Source organism: Oryzias melastigma, linkage group LG5, assembly GCF_002922805.2.
Source record: "Oryzias melastigma strain HK-1 linkage group LG5, ASM292280v2, whole genome shotgun sequence".
In the NCBI taxonomy this organism is placed as follows: domain Eukaryota; kingdom Metazoa; phylum Chordata; class Actinopteri; order Beloniformes; family Adrianichthyidae; genus Oryzias; species Oryzias melastigma.
The window spans coordinates 6821652-6836938 of record NC_050516.1 but is presented as its reverse complement, the minus strand read 5'-3'; the positions used below and the strand labels follow the sequence as shown (position 1 = coordinate 6836938).

The window sequence follows — 15287 nt, the reverse complement described above, 5'->3', positions numbered from 1 at the left end:
TTATTTAATTTGAATTCTCGAGAATTAAATAATAATCACTTAGAAAAATTTAGCATAAAAATACTTTTGCCTTGCTGGAACACAAACCCTCGACCTCGGCAATAGACGTCAGCTGTGCTAACCACCACTCTAACATTTGGACTGTCTCTCTCAGCATAGATGTTTTAACAGGTATCTCCAGTGTTTAAGGTTTAAAGATTTCTGTTGTTAAACTAGATCACCAGTTAAATTTAGTTTAGTTTAGTTTATTTTTATTTCATTTTCATAAAACACAAAAATACTTTCATAATACTCTACTTCTTAGTGAAAATGAAAAGGGACAGAAAGAAGAAAACTTACTGTCTCTGCCCCGTCCAACCAAATCAATCAATCAGTCCTTTCAATCAGATCTATCTCTTTGTCTTGTACAATACCGTGTCAGCTGGCTAGCAAAGATCAACAAAAGTAGACAAGTAAAAAATAATAAAAAATAAAAAAAGCAAAAAAGAAACAAACTGTAAGAACAACAAAAACAACAATAATAATAATATATGAATAAGAAACATACAATAAACCTAATTAAGCAAGTACCTCAGATTTGTATTTATTTATTTGTATTTTACCCGTTCCCAATGGCTTTATGATTCATAAAACGTAATAATTTGTTTTTTCATAAATTTTTTAAATGTAGTAATTGAACTAGACTCTTCTATAGATTTTTCAAGATTCTTCCATAATCTAATCCCCTGCACCGAGACACTTTTCTCCTTCATTTTTGTTCTAAATGTGTTTGTTTTGAAAATGTAATGCCCTTTTAGGTTACACTTGCTCTTTCTTTTTTCAAACTTATTTTGTATGTTATGTGGTAGACTTTTGTTATGTGCTCTATACATAAGTTTTAGTATAGAATGATGTACTAAATCTTTAAGTTTTAATATTTTCAGCTTTATAAACAGAGGTGTAGATGGGTCCAAATAGTTACTCCCAGTGATGATTCTTATTGCTCGTTTCTGTAACACAAATATGGAATTTATCAATTTCTTGTTTGCGTTTCCCCAGATTTTTATGCAATATGTCAGATATGGAACAATCAATGACTTATATATGAGGTATAACGATTTTTTGTCTAATGACCATTTAACCTTATTCTTCTTTTCCGACAAAAAACAAGAGTATTTTTCGACTAAAATGGGGTGCGGGGCAAATTTCCAAGGAATTTAATGTTAAATAAACAGACAAACCTCTGAGTCTGTTTTTTCCTCCTTTCTTTTTTGACCTTAAGACTGTCCCTGAGGGTTTGTTTTGCTGCTTTTTCATCCCTAAAGTCTAACTTTTATTCGCTGAAGAAGAGAAAATGCTTGCTACTGGCGAGTGTCAATTCGGACCCTTCAAAAAAAAAGTCTATGGTGATAGACTCATTCCTCTATCGAGAAAAAGTTCTATCACTATCTTTTATCACTTAGCCCAGGGGTCGGCAACCTTTAACAGTAAAAGAGCCATTTGGGTTTGTTTTCTACTGATCAGAACCTAGAAGGAGTCACATAGTCTTACTTCAAAAAAAATTGTATTTGTATTTATTACCTTCTTTTAACAATAAATATGAATTATGTCTTTGTTTTGGCACAAACAAAGCAACAATATAAAAATAGCATAGAATCTTTCAAAATGTGATTTATTTTATTTTTAAAAATTTCACAGAAGCTCAAATAACTTATTTTCAAAATAAAAGACACTCTGTACCAAACAGAATCATGTCAGTGCAGCTCTGGGAAGCTAGTAACCAATGTTGTTCAGCATAGATACAGTAATATGTGCTTTCAACTCATAAAAGATCAAATTTTTTGCTTTGCATCTAAAATCTTTTCATTCTGGAGGTAGAGTTGATCAAACAAGACGTCTTCAGGTCAACAGGATGTAAAAACCTACATAGTTTATCATCTATGTGAACCTCAGACATTAATTTATAAATATAACTAATCTAAGTTTAATAAATGCTAATTAAATAATCCTTATTTATTTTTTTGTTCTTTTCCTCTCTTTGTCCTCAGCAGTCTTACACTGCTGGGATTAGTTATTTTAGTTTGGGGTTGGACCTTTGTAGTCTTGGTTTACAGGCTTTGTTTATTTGTTTTCTTTAGGTAGTTTGGTTAAGCTGCTGACTCTGACGGTATCTGAAGTCAAAGGTTGCAGACTCCTGGTTTAGCCCTATATAGTATTATATAATTCAACTATCCTAAATAATTCAAGATACATTTTATTAATAAATGGCTTACTGGCCATAAAAGCGTATTTTCTATACAGCAAAGTGAGACGTTATGGTTCTCTCTGGGTTTTGGGCCAAACTGGTCTTTCAGTGTTAAAGGTCGCAGACCTCTGGTTTAGTGAGTCATAAATGTTTATCATCTCTGAGATCGTTTATCCTCACTAATCACTAAACAAACAAATAAAAAAAAGGGAGTGAAGCTCACCTTCAGAAACTCCAGAAAAGCGGGTTTGGACATGCAGGCCTTCTTGATGAGAGCCATGGCGTTGGTGAAGTTGTTCACGTAATCGCTGTACACATCCAGCACCATGGATTTGGAAAACTGTCCCAAAGAGAAAATCCTGTCTGTGAAAAACTGTCAGTGAAATCTCCACCACAGCTGCAGATTTTCTCAATCTGGAGAAAACAGCAGCACAAAGAGCAGCAAGAACATTGACAGAAAACAACACTGATCCTGTTCTCACTCGTCACTTCAGAAAACAGTTTGCTGCTGCGGACGAGCTCGACCGCTGTGTGCTAAACAATCATTTACCAACTAGAATTCAATCCATACCATCCAGCGCATGGCCACAATGTGGGGGGAGATGGGGAGCATTTAATGAAGAATTAACCTCAGAGCTGGGATTTGAATGCAGACTCGAACTGAAAAGAGGAATCATAGCGAGGGCCGTAAACAACCCCAGACCGCGCGCGGTCCGATGGGGACTCATTTGGCCATCACTCCTGGAATATCAATGGAAAAACACTGCGATCAGCAGCAGAGTCAAAGAATCCCCTCCAACGGGCAAATAATGAGCAGAGCCTATGGATGAGCACACAGCAGAGGCTCACGTCGAACACAGCCATAGCTGCGCCAAAGCCTGCAATTGATTCCATGTTTGAGGTAAACTGTCTCTGTTTGCTCATCAGAACTCTGCAAGCAAAGATTGGGCTGTAAAGTCGGACAGAATTGGGAAGAAAAAGTAATTGCGTCTTTCAGGAAATAAAAAAGAAAGCTTTGGATGGAATACAGACGGAAAACTCTCTCTCCAGCCAGTGTTTCTAACAGGAGGAGATAAACGTGCGCGTCGCTCACCGAGGCCACAAATAAGTCTCCGATTTTCTCATTGGCGTCCCACTCAGCCACGCGGGACGTCAGCGCAATCTGAAACATGGAGTGGCACTGTGTGATCTCACGGACTCGGTAGAAGATGGGTCGGATCTTCCGCGGGCTCAGGATGCGGGGATCAGCCTCCATCAGGGGTCTGTGGTACTCCTGTGGATGAGCAGGATGAAAATAATCCAGACACAAAATCAGGAATCTCCATGTCTGATAGGGAGTTGAAGCCCTGAAAGGTGATCCGATTCTGTTCATTTGATTTAATTTATTTACACACATCAAAAGGACATAAGAATACAAGCAAAATAAAAATACAGAAAGGTAAAATCAGGTGATGGTTTGTTACAGAAACCCATCTGGGTTTATTCAGGATCATAACACTTCTATCAAAAGTTACAATAAGCAAACAAGTAGAGAATTAGACTGAAGAATCTAAAACAAAAAGCCAAACAATTCTAACATAACTTATCCAAATCACATTGATTTTATGAAAATTAAATTGGTAAACATATATATATATATGTATATATATATATAGTAAACAAAATCAAACTCCACGTTTATACCTTGAGATCAAAATCTTTCTTAGGTTATTTTAATTGAATCTTGCTATCAAGACTCAAACTTATTTAATAATTAGTTGCCACAGTAACGGAAAGAAAACGGACAAGAGGAAGATGGAATGTCAGCCCTAGTCTGGTCTCATAAGAGTGAAGTTGAATTTTTTGTAAGAAAATGGTTTTGGAAATTGTTAGAATACTGGCCGTGAATGATCAGATCCACGCAGATCCATGATCAGATTATGGATCTGTGGGGATCCCATAAAGTCTGAGTGACATGCACACATGGGGGCGGTCGACCCGTTCGGGGGCTGCAGGGTCGTCTGGGTTCATGGGTGGTCATGCAGAGGAGCGGCTGCATCTTCTGCCTCAGTCACAACTGCCCTGATGAGGGCAAATACTCTTGTGCGAGGCTCACAGGTATAAAGTAAAGTGATAGTAACTCACTATAGTAACATTCATGCTGCGGCAGCAGGTTGTAGTAAACTTTTATCCAACATGTAAGGGTAAGTAACGGGCGATTGTTCAGATTTTTCTCTTTTTCAATCCCCTCAAAACATGCAGACTCAACAAGGATGGCGTTGGTGCTGTTCACGTGATCCGTGCGCGCTCCTTGCTGCAGCCTGACTGTTAGAAATGATGAACAAAGACAACAGCTGTGTTTACATGGACACCAGTAATCGCCTGATCAGCATAAAAATGCCTCATGTAAACCAGAACACTCTGACCCGATCAGACTCATTCAGATCAAACTTTAGGTGGCTTATGCCGACTGTTGATCTGATTGTGGAGCATGTAAACATTTGTTTCTGATTGTGGGTCATTACTGCGCTGGATTTTACACCATATGTCGACAATTACAGAATGTGCACTTTCTAGAAATATATGAATAAGGAAAAACAATAAAAGCACACTCAGAAGAACATCTTGCTACATGCTAACAGCAGCCTTGTTTTTTTTACAATAGAACTCCCTACTTTTTCTTACAGTATTTTTGACAATTCTGCGCATGTCAAAATGATTGACTCTGATCAAACGTGAACGTAAACATTTGTTATAATCGGATAAAGGTTTTCAGGCCCATGTACACAGATCACTTCTAACCCGATCTTTGATCTGATTAAATGGTCGATGGCGTCTCGGAGTGGGAGTGATTGTGTGGCTTGTCGGTGTTCCTGTTCTTGGCAGTGGACCTCGCCTCTGGCACGACTCGCATCCCCAGCAGTCCCCCTTTCCGTCTGGATAAAGCCCATCTGCTACGCTATTTAAACATGTAGCTGACCCATTCAATCACACTGGTGGCGGCTACACTGCCAAACACTGGCGCCAACCTCCCACCACAGGCAATGTGGGGTTCAGTGTCTTGCCCAAGGACACTTCAACACATTGGTGAGCAAGGCGGAAATCAAACCCACAATAACCAATCCAGGGTCGACCGCTTTACCACTGCACCACGGCCGCCCCATAATTAAATACATTTTACACGTGTAACTGTAGTCACGAACTGGCTGCATGCTCTTCATCTGTGCTTCCCTCCTGGGAGATTCCTGGGTGTGGAGTGGTCCGTCACATGGAGCACAACATGAACCGAGTATGAAGGATTTGTGATCATTTCAGTATTCTGTATAATTGCTTATTTGAAGTGAATCCTTTCTGTTAGTTGGAAAACAGACAGTTGATGAAAGGGACAAAAAAAAAATACTTGGCCTTAAAATTCATTGTGTTGAGAAAAAAAAGGAAGTGTTTAAAACTGTGAATTGAATGGACTGAACCGTTATATTCTTACGTAAGACACCAACACAAACTAACCGCTGATCATCTCATTTCAACAGTCAGGACAAATCTGTACAACACGCGTGCGTCTCACCTACTTCCCCCCGTGTTGTAGAAGTGTTGACTACGACCTGTCGCCCGCAGCATACCCATAGATATGTACATTTCCTCTCTATGGTTCACCGAGCGGTCCATGACCTTGATATTTTGTGCAGTTCATCTGCTGTCAAGTAGCGGTTTGACCATTTTTTGCCTGTATCCACCCGTAAGGACAGTTAACCACAGAATGTCTAAATATAAAAATCGGCAGCGTTCGTACCACACCGTGTTCTTTACCTTGTCACCTTCTCTTATTTCTTCTCCCTATAAAGCAAACAGTAAGGGAAGCAGTGACTCATGAAACAATAACTGTGCAGCTAATGCAAAACTAACCTGAAAGCCGCCACCCGAGTGTCTAATTGTTCGGTGCAGGCTCTTCATCTTCTCTTGTTATACGTCTGGTAACAATGCATTTACTACTTGGCTGCAATCCCAGCATAAAAACACTGGGTTGAAAAAGGCCTGAACCCCAGCAGCTCTCATTCCACAGAGGTAGCGCTTTGTGTCTGGACAAAGAGCGATTCTGCAGGACACGAGGCGGCCATTGATCCCTGATAATTCCACTGCAGTAGGTGGTCTCTTTTATTTTTCTGGGATGAGATAAGCAGCCTCAATCTCCATGGAAGTAGACAGGTTTTCAGATTCTGCCTCCCGCTATGCAGACGGAAGCCCTGCTCTATATCGGATTATTTATGCAGAGACAGCTTGATAATTTGATGGATAACTCTGCTTCCCGTTTGGTGTAATTCCTAATGGTTAGAATGTGAAGATATTGCATGTGGCAGAGGAGGACTGAGCAGCTCACCTGTGAGATTCTCCTGAGAGACTCCAGGTAGCTCCGCTCGCTCTGAATGATGGAGCCCAGAATATGGCGCCTGACAACCTGCGCAGACAACAGATCAGTCAGGAAATCTAGCACTAAGAGGACATGATTGGACTGTGCTATGTGGCATGCTTTCAGTTAAGCACGGCGCAGGCTGATGGATTACGCTATAATCACGCGTTAGTCACTGGAGGAAAGGAGTGGGAGAGGAGCTGAAGAGCCTGTTTGAAGGAGGCGTCTGTCGGAGAGCCAGCAGGACATGAAGATGTACCACAACAGGACAACAAAGGACCAGTTCCACCAGCTTAGGGACTTATCTAAAGGCTTCACATTATATACAAGAATGTCTCTAAACATCTGCCTCAGTTTTATGTGTCTAAACATCAAATTTAAAGTTTATTCTCAAAGAAAAAATACTGTTATTTCCTAAGTGGCTGTTCACATCCAACTCAAGACTTTATGTGGTTTGATCATTGACTGTATATGAGAAGTGGACTGAGTGACTCCTCCCCCCTGGTGTTTCAAACAGGAAGTCAAAATCCCATGTACTTCAACAGAGAAATGAACAGCTGTAACTCAGTCATTCTGTTGGTCAGAATATCTATTCTTAATCTGATACATTTTTAACATCTTGACAATACTCGCTTTTTCTGTGGTTAAGATTATTCAAGTTATAAAATGACCAATCAGATGTCACCATAAAAGTAGGCGGAGCCTGCTGGCCCCCAAGTCCAACAGTCGACAGATTTCCTGCTTTAAAGTGGTGGGGGTTTATTTGCACCTTAGACATGTAGGACCCTTGGTGGGGGGGTGCTTGGACATCACTGCCAGCAAACAGTTGATGTCCTCTCAGTGCCCTTCCCGCCAATTTTAACCGCACCATAGACATGTAGGGCCGCTGGTGGGAGGGTGACGGAGCATCTCTGCGAGCAATCAGGAGATGCCCTGTTAAGGCCTTAAGACCTCTAACACCACAAATATACACTCTAACAAACAAACACGCATGCATCACACAAGGAAGGTGGACCTTCGACCTTCTCGGCCTGGTGGTCTAGTCTCTTGGGTGCAGGTCTCCTGGGCCCGGCGGTCTCCTCTCCCCGCCGGGAGTGGGACTCCCGAGATTTAAGATCTAGAGCAGGGGATCAATCTACATCGGAGCCTGGGGGTGTCCAGGTCTCGGTTCTGGTCCTTGGTTTCGAGAACTAGTCCTCTCCAAAACTCCATCTGGTGTGTCTGGTCGGGCCTTGTTAACATCATTCCTCTGGGACCCTCGTTTCTCTTGGGTGTCTCTCTACTGGGCGTGGGTGGACGGCCCCTTCCCGGCTCCCCCCCTGGACCTTCCGCGGCAGGAACGGGCGGGCGTATGGGGCATGGAAGCGGGTCACCCTTGGGGGGCCCTGGCTCGTACCTGAGGTGGGGCGGGGGATGTTTCGGCACTGCTGGGTGGTGGACTGCTCCTCTGGGGTTGGGGGGCTTTCCGGGGGTGGGGCATCGCGTCGGTCTTCCTGCCACGGTGGGGGGGCCACTCTTCTGGCAGGGCTGGGGCCTGTACTTTCTGTGTTCCTGTGCCTTCCTGCTCTCGGTTGTGGGGGGGTCCTTGCGGCGGTCTCGCGTGCCCTGGTCTGGGTGTTTGGCGGATTTGCCCGGCGAGCGGATTCTCTCCGCGGTCCCATGTTGGGGGGGGACCCTGGCTGCTGCTGCTGCCCCGATGGGGGGGCCTTGGCGTGGGAATGGCCGGGTGCTCTCTCCCCTTTGTACATTCCATCATCATCCACATCAGCAAAACATAAACACTCACCTGAGCACAGGTGGCTGCTCACCTTAGCACTAATAGTATGCGTGACAGAATGAAAGGCTTTATTGGTATCTGTTTGTATAATTAAGTGTGCATGAGCTGCAGTTGCGTTGTGTACATTTTGACTACTTTAAAGCCAACAGGTGTGTGTTTAACTACTGAGTGTGTGTGTAGATAGGCCCCGCCCATTCCAGAATGCTATTTAGACCTGGTTGTTTTATGATGTTACCTCCCTCTGTTACCACCTTCTTTTCCCTCTAACCCCCCCACACCCCCTCTTGTTTGTTTCCCTCCAGTCCAAAAAATGAAAAAACGTACAACATAATCAATATAAATAAAGTTTAGTATAAAATACAGCAGGAGTTTATTGGGACATATTAAAATCTGTCCAACACTAGAGAATCTCAGCCCGTATCTGCTTGCTCAGCTGTTTGACTGGACAGGTTAAAAAAAAGGGGTGTGGCCTTCCAACAAGCTCACACCTGATTGGTGAGAGTGGTTGCCATAGAAACGCTGACTCGCACCAATTACTGCTCACTGACCACGTCAGGCTCCATTATCTGTATCGCAAAAAAATGTCACCTGAAATAAGTCAATTTCATTCACTGCAAAAACTGAATCTTAGGCAAGATAAAAAATAATCAAATCAAGAAAGTTTTTTTTCAATAGACGAATAATCTAAGTTTGAGAAAACACGTCTTAGTGACAAGAATTTCTGTCTTAAAATAAGAATTCTCTTTCATTCTCGGCTCTTACCCCATTGGCAGATTTTTTTTGGATCATTTAAAGAAGATCTGCTGATGAGGGAAGAATATGTCAAGAGTCAGAGCTCTGTGTCCCCCTCTGGTCACCAGCGCGAGCCGTTTCTAGAGTAGGGCGTGCCAAAATATCGATATTGTGATATATTGCGATCTTTAGTCCTGCGATTGATTTTCAATGAGTTCTCACTAAGTATCAATCCGTTATTTTGAAGAGGCTGTAAAACATTATATTCACCATCCCTTGGCGAGATGTTCCTTTGGAGGTAGATATGATGAGATGCATCGTGTCTGGCAGCTACTTGAAATATTTAACTTTTTTCTGTTGTTGTCAAAAATTCTGCACTAAGTAGTGGCACTGCTGTTCATGCTTACTATTAACATTGAATTTTACAGATAATTCCAATTTAAAAAAAGAAAGAAAAAAAAAAAGATAATTCCAATTTAAATGGTGTCAATGCTTGTCAAAGACATAGTATTACTGATTTCAGCAATGTTGCACTAAAGTGTCTATTATTTCTTGCACAAAATAAGGCACGAGTTGTTTATTTTGATTATGCTCTTTTATAAAATGTGAGTTATTAGAGATGATTTTTACCAATTATTGCAGTATTGTGATATCATCAATGTATCACGTATCGCATTGTATAGTGAGGTACCCAGTAATTTTCAGCCCTACTCCATAGTACTGACTGCACTACATCTCCCAGCAGCTCCAGCGCACACTTGCTAGCCGTTCACCTGACTCTCATTTACCAATATTCCACATGACACTTAAGCAGCAGTAACTCGGTGTGAAGTATTGTTTGTGCCACTCTGCCTGCATTACTAAGCGTTTCTATCTGGACCTGATCTTCTGTTTCTGACCCTGTTTCGTCTCTGGCTCCGTTTGCCTGCCGCCTGCCCTGACCCTTGCCTGGATCCTGACTCCTCTAGTTTCTTCTCTGATGCTCGTAGTTGACCTCTGCCTGCCTGACCCTGATTTAGATTATGGAATTTTAGTTGTTAACAAACCTGCTGCAGTTGGAACCAGCTGTCTTCCTGTTCTGTGACAGAATTTCTGACTTTTTTCTGAAATGGACGTAAACCATTTTCGCCACACTCACTCAGTCCAGGTCTCATATACAGTCTGTGGTTTGATGTACATTTTTTCCTCTTTTAATAAAAGTTTTCTAGATTCATACTAAAAAAAAAAAAAAAGATTAAATTTGAGTTGTTTTCAACTTTGTGTGTTCATAAAAAGTAATCTATGAATGATTGTTTCTGTTGGTCTACATTTGTCTTATTTGACGGGTAAATTATAGGATTTTTGACAAAAAACCTGGAGCGTCTTTTCTAAATGGACGCTCACTCCATTTTACAGCCTTCAGAAGTAAAGACTGCGGCGTGTGGAGCACCTGGTGGCTGGTCAGCCCCTCTGGCATCGGGCTCAGCTGTGGAGGCGGATGCTTTCCTTCCGACACCACCACGTCCAGATATCCAGCGTCGTCCTCCTCCTCTGCAGTAGAGAAAAAGCTGTGAGAGTGTTGTGTGTGAGAGACAGAGAAAGCGACAAGGACAGACGAAGAGGAAGGAAGCCCTCAGATCTGAGAGCAGCTGGAAACAAACTGCGACGCTCTAAGTTTATTACCTCTAAAATATGAAAAACTTGGGAGCTCTCTGAAGAAGAAAGGAGGAGAGCAAAGGAGTGGGAAGCATGAGAAAAGGAGAGGCGGAGGCACCTTCAACCAGTACTGTATGCATGCAGCAGTGGAGGCACAAACACAACCTGAGACTCTCGTATCTGCATTCGCACAAAGGCAACAACAAACAGAGCGGAGAAGAATCCCAATTTTAGCTTTTTAAAACAGTAAAGGCAGAAACACCAGAAGCCTCCACTGTTCCAATTAGAGACGGCGGAGTGACAAGAGAGGAGGAGAAGCACAATGCTGTGCAGATTTCCCTCGATCAACACCCAAAAATAGCAGCACTGTCCTGTTTACCTCCTTATGAGAGATTAGTTACAGGCCTGCCGGTGACTTCTCAGGCTGCTGTGAAACTCTTAATTGATGCAATTTGGTCTGAATGAACAGCTGAGAGCAGCTCTCCCCCCCCCACTTCACCTAACCACACCGACCATCTACCTGAAAGCCAGAGGGCTCGTCTCTTTTTATAGTTTTAATCAATGGAATCTCTTTCATTTCTCCCTGAAGGGATTTGTAGAAAGGAAGACTTTCGACTCCACCACTCTCAAACGCTGCTTTAGCTCAGCTGGATTTATATTCAAACAACAACCTGTAATTCAAAGTGTCAGCCGAACCCGAACTTCAACTGAAAATGGCCAAACTTTCATCTGCAGGTGGACGGAGTCTCCTCCAGATTTACCGATCTGGTCTCTTCTCTGCAGGAAGGGAACTTTTCTCATGACGGCTATTTTGGTCCGTTCCAGCCCATCCTTGGTTCCGCTCCTCGCTGCCTTCATGAGCTGCTGAACCTGATCAGGAGGAGCACAAAGAAACAACAGCAGGGCGTCAGGGCCGGAGCCGAGTGTCACGCTACGGCGAGTCCATAACCGACGTGACGACGCAGAGAAGCGGGCTCGTGGTAAAGCTCCTCATCTGTGGGGCTCTGCACAGCCTCTAATCAGGGAGCCTGTGAGCAAATCATGGAAAGATTACGGAAAAGTGGGAGATCCACATCAGCTGCTTCGCTCAGTGCAGGAGAATTCAGCTGCCCCCCCCCTCCACAGCAGCCCTGCAACCAGACTCCACAGACCCAGAATACACCCGGGGTGGCTGTATTTTTAAACGGAGCAGTTTCAGGAAATAGGTCATAAATACGGAGCGAGACGCACTTCTGTTTATGTGAGCAGATCCACCGACTATTACTTAATAATTACATTTACTGACGGTTACATCAGCGGGGAAAGAGAGCAGCAGACAGGCCGACCGAGCGATCGATCGACTCAGAGCAGAGTCACAGTCCAGAGAGCCGTCGGAGGGAGGCACGCCGGCCGCTAAGCCACTTGGCCGGCTGAGCAAACAGCTGCCGGGGATCCAGTCTTACTGGTAAAGCTGTGCGGGGAGGAGCGCGCCCGGTGTACCTTCATGTCACAGTCGTGCCTTCCCGACAGCCGCATGGCCAGCTCACGCCGGGTCCGGGCACAGCGTTCCCTCAGCCGACACACTTCAGGAGGGAGCTGCCGGTGCGAGGAGGGGGCGGGGCCAAGCAGAGGGGAGGGAGGGCGGAGAAAGGTGAAGCAGGAGAAGCTGAGGAACACTTAGAAGTAATCACAAGCAAAGAGAGGAGAAGCTTTGGGTGGGGGTACCAAGCAGCCCGCCATAAATGAGCAAACTCAGCTGCAGGTCTGCCAGCAGAACTTCAGGTGCGCGCTGTGAAAAATCCATTTGGCAGCTCTAATTAAAAACAATGTGATCACGGCTGCGCAGCCGAAAATGTTGCCGGGCCCTGATAGTTTCTTTTTGCATTAATCGTTAGAGCAGGACGGCTGGATTTCTCCTTTTGTTCACTGGCCTGAGACAGTGGGGGGGTCCACCACACCTTCCTATTGTTACCCGAGCGACTCATTTCCAGTTCCACCTCAAGAAGCTTCCTCTGCGCTGACACACGTGCACAGCAGAGCACGCATGGAGACGAGTGTAAATATATATGTTCAGAATAATTGAGCCTTCCGCCGGCGACGGCGGCGGCTGCACGGGGACAGCGTGCACACAGTGCCATCATGTGGAGGCAGCGGGAGTCTGCAGCAGAGCGATGAGAGCAGCCTCTTCTGCAGAGGAGAGGTGAGGAGATCTGAAGCTTCTCCAACAGAAAATGTCTCGTGTTTACTTTCATCCCACTGTGCCGGTATGGAGCCAGACAGTCTTTTATACATTTTTCATCTCTTTTACAGTTCTCTTCCCATTCTATACATTAATAAAAAGATCCAGCGGGGCATGGATGAAATATTCTCCTTGATTCCATTTTAAAACTAAACCAAAACAACTCGGGCCGTCATGACGCCATTAAAAATCTACAGAGCAGACCATGCTCAGCCTACCTTGCTCCTCGCGGGCAGCTTGGCCTCATTATCCGAGTGCTCGTCGTAGCTCTCGAACTCGCTGGAGCTCCAGCCGTTGTCTGCCTGCAGAGCGCCGTTGTCTCTCTGAACGTCTTCGTAGATCATGTCTGCTGAAGGTAGGAGAGGCGTCAGCGGCCGCAGACTCTCACAGTCCACCTGCAGACGCCGACCTGCAGCCACCGACCTTCAGCGGGGCAGACGGCGTCCTCACACGGAACATCGTCGTAGATGACCTCTGATGTAGTCGCTGCAGCGGCACACTCACCCAGAGCTGTAGGAAGAGGTCCAGTTCCCGTGCTGTGCGACCGTTCTGAAACATTTATGCTGCTCAGACATTATCACACTTTGCATTTGAAAGTCTAAACCGTCATCATTTGCATGTGAAGTTCTTCGTCCTGTCACACGCCGCCCTGAAAGCCTCTTCGGCGTGGCGCTCGGCGATCGTCCCCACCTCGTTGGAGCTGTTGACCTCCATCCCATCTCCACGCTTGGGCGGATTTGTCATTAACTGCACTGAGAGTGTTTCAGCCTAATTTACCACAGCCAGCCTTATTGATTCAGTTTAAACTGTGATTTGTCGACAACACTTTGATCTAAGGCGTGAACAGCAACAATCACTGCCTTCAGCCGCTCGGAGGACACGCAAACTCGGCTACGGATTATTACGGCTTACACTACAAATGACGTTAGACCGGCTTGGAGAGCGCCAACTATCGACTGTAACTACAAACCAACTGTTGCAGTGTCTGATCCCTGACTGTTTTTGTAGTTTTGATCCCTGAAAACTCATCCGAATGGTGGTTTTCATTTGAACAGGCAGAGATGGAAAATCTACTGCAAAGATTTATGGATATTTTTTTGTATTTCATTGAGGGAAATACATATTTGACGCCTCCTGCTGGACAGACTTAGCACTTTGGGACCAAACCTGTATTGTCAGCACAAACGCCAGACCTTTCTTCTTGTCGATGATCGGGTTTCTGCACATATCAGGAGTAACTCTGCTCTGCTCTTCTTTACAAACAACTTCTAAATCCTTCAGATGTGGTGGCTGTGGTTTGGTAACTCTGAGCTTCAGCTCTCTTCAGAGGTTTTCTAGAGGACTGAGCTGCAGATACTGACTGAACCGCTTCATGAACCTGATTTGCTGCTTCCTCAGCCATTCTTTGGTTCCCTTGGCTGAATGTTTTCTACATTTAATCAGTTCAAACAGGTGTCTTCAGTCCAGGTTGATTAGGAGAATCTAACTGTTCTTCTAACTCGTCATGGTTTCTAGGGGATCAAATACTTATTTCTCTCAATGAAATGCAAATAAATTCATATCAATTCTTTAAAGTGGATTTCTCATGACTTTCCTTGACTGTATATATTGCTGACATTTTTCCTAGTTAGATATTCAAAAATTCAGCAGGAAAACATGGAGATTTGGGATGTCAGCATACATGCAGAGTGACTGGTCCTCTGGGGAACCAGGCTGGTTCCTCCTTAAAATCTGCACCAACACTTCTTCTCACCTTGTTTTTCAGCTTGTATTCAACTTTCTACAGAACCACTGCAGCAAAATCAGTCACATTAGCTCTTCTGGGAATCCAAACAAAACACAACTTTCTGCAAAAATTTGCTACTTTTCTTTCTTTTTTTTTTTTTTTACAAAAGATAGGGAAAAAATGCAAATCATTGTTAGTCCAAACAGACTTTAAAGTCTCCATCATTTATTCTTAGTGGGTGAAGCTGTCTGTCAGCACAGAGCAGGAACCCGTCCGCCCAGCACGTTGATTTCATCCAACAATAATCTAATGCTTGAAGACTAAAGTACAAAGCAGGAGCTGGAAAAAGCTTAATAGGATTTTTCTTCCCTGACGATCAGCAGAAAGGGAGTAAAGTTAGCGCGCTTCCTAATTTTAGACATCAGGGGGAGGCTTAATAATCAGCAAAACTGCTCTCCATGCGGTCGCAGTAAACACAGACGCATGTGTGCAACAATGCATCACAGGAGGGAGGGACATAAAACAAGGTTTTTGCAGCGCTCCTTTACATCTTTCATTCCGGAGCCTTCTTCACATAACAGCAGCTCTGCT

General features: G+C 44.0%; 1 protein-coding gene across 2 annotated transcripts in view; it reads right to left on the bottom strand.

The window, feature by feature from the left end:
* arhgef10la (Rho guanine nucleotide exchange factor (GEF) 10-like a) overlaps window positions 1–15287 on the bottom strand; it is a gene marked incomplete at its 5' end in the record, with an annotated part of 184829 nt that overhangs the window by 154698 nt on the left and 14844 nt on the right. For both annotated transcript variants that reach the window (XM_024270200.1, XM_024270201.1), the window contains 8 exon segments: window positions 2448–2564; window positions 3318–3497; window positions 6579–6656; window positions 10547–10647; window positions 11514–11622; window positions 12232–12327; window positions 13189–13319; window positions 13394–13519. In XM_024270200.1, coding sequence (XP_024125968.1) covers window positions 2448–2564; window positions 3318–3497; window positions 6579–6656; window positions 10547–10647; window positions 11514–11622; window positions 12232–12327; window positions 13189–13319; window positions 13394–13519 — 938 coding nt within the window.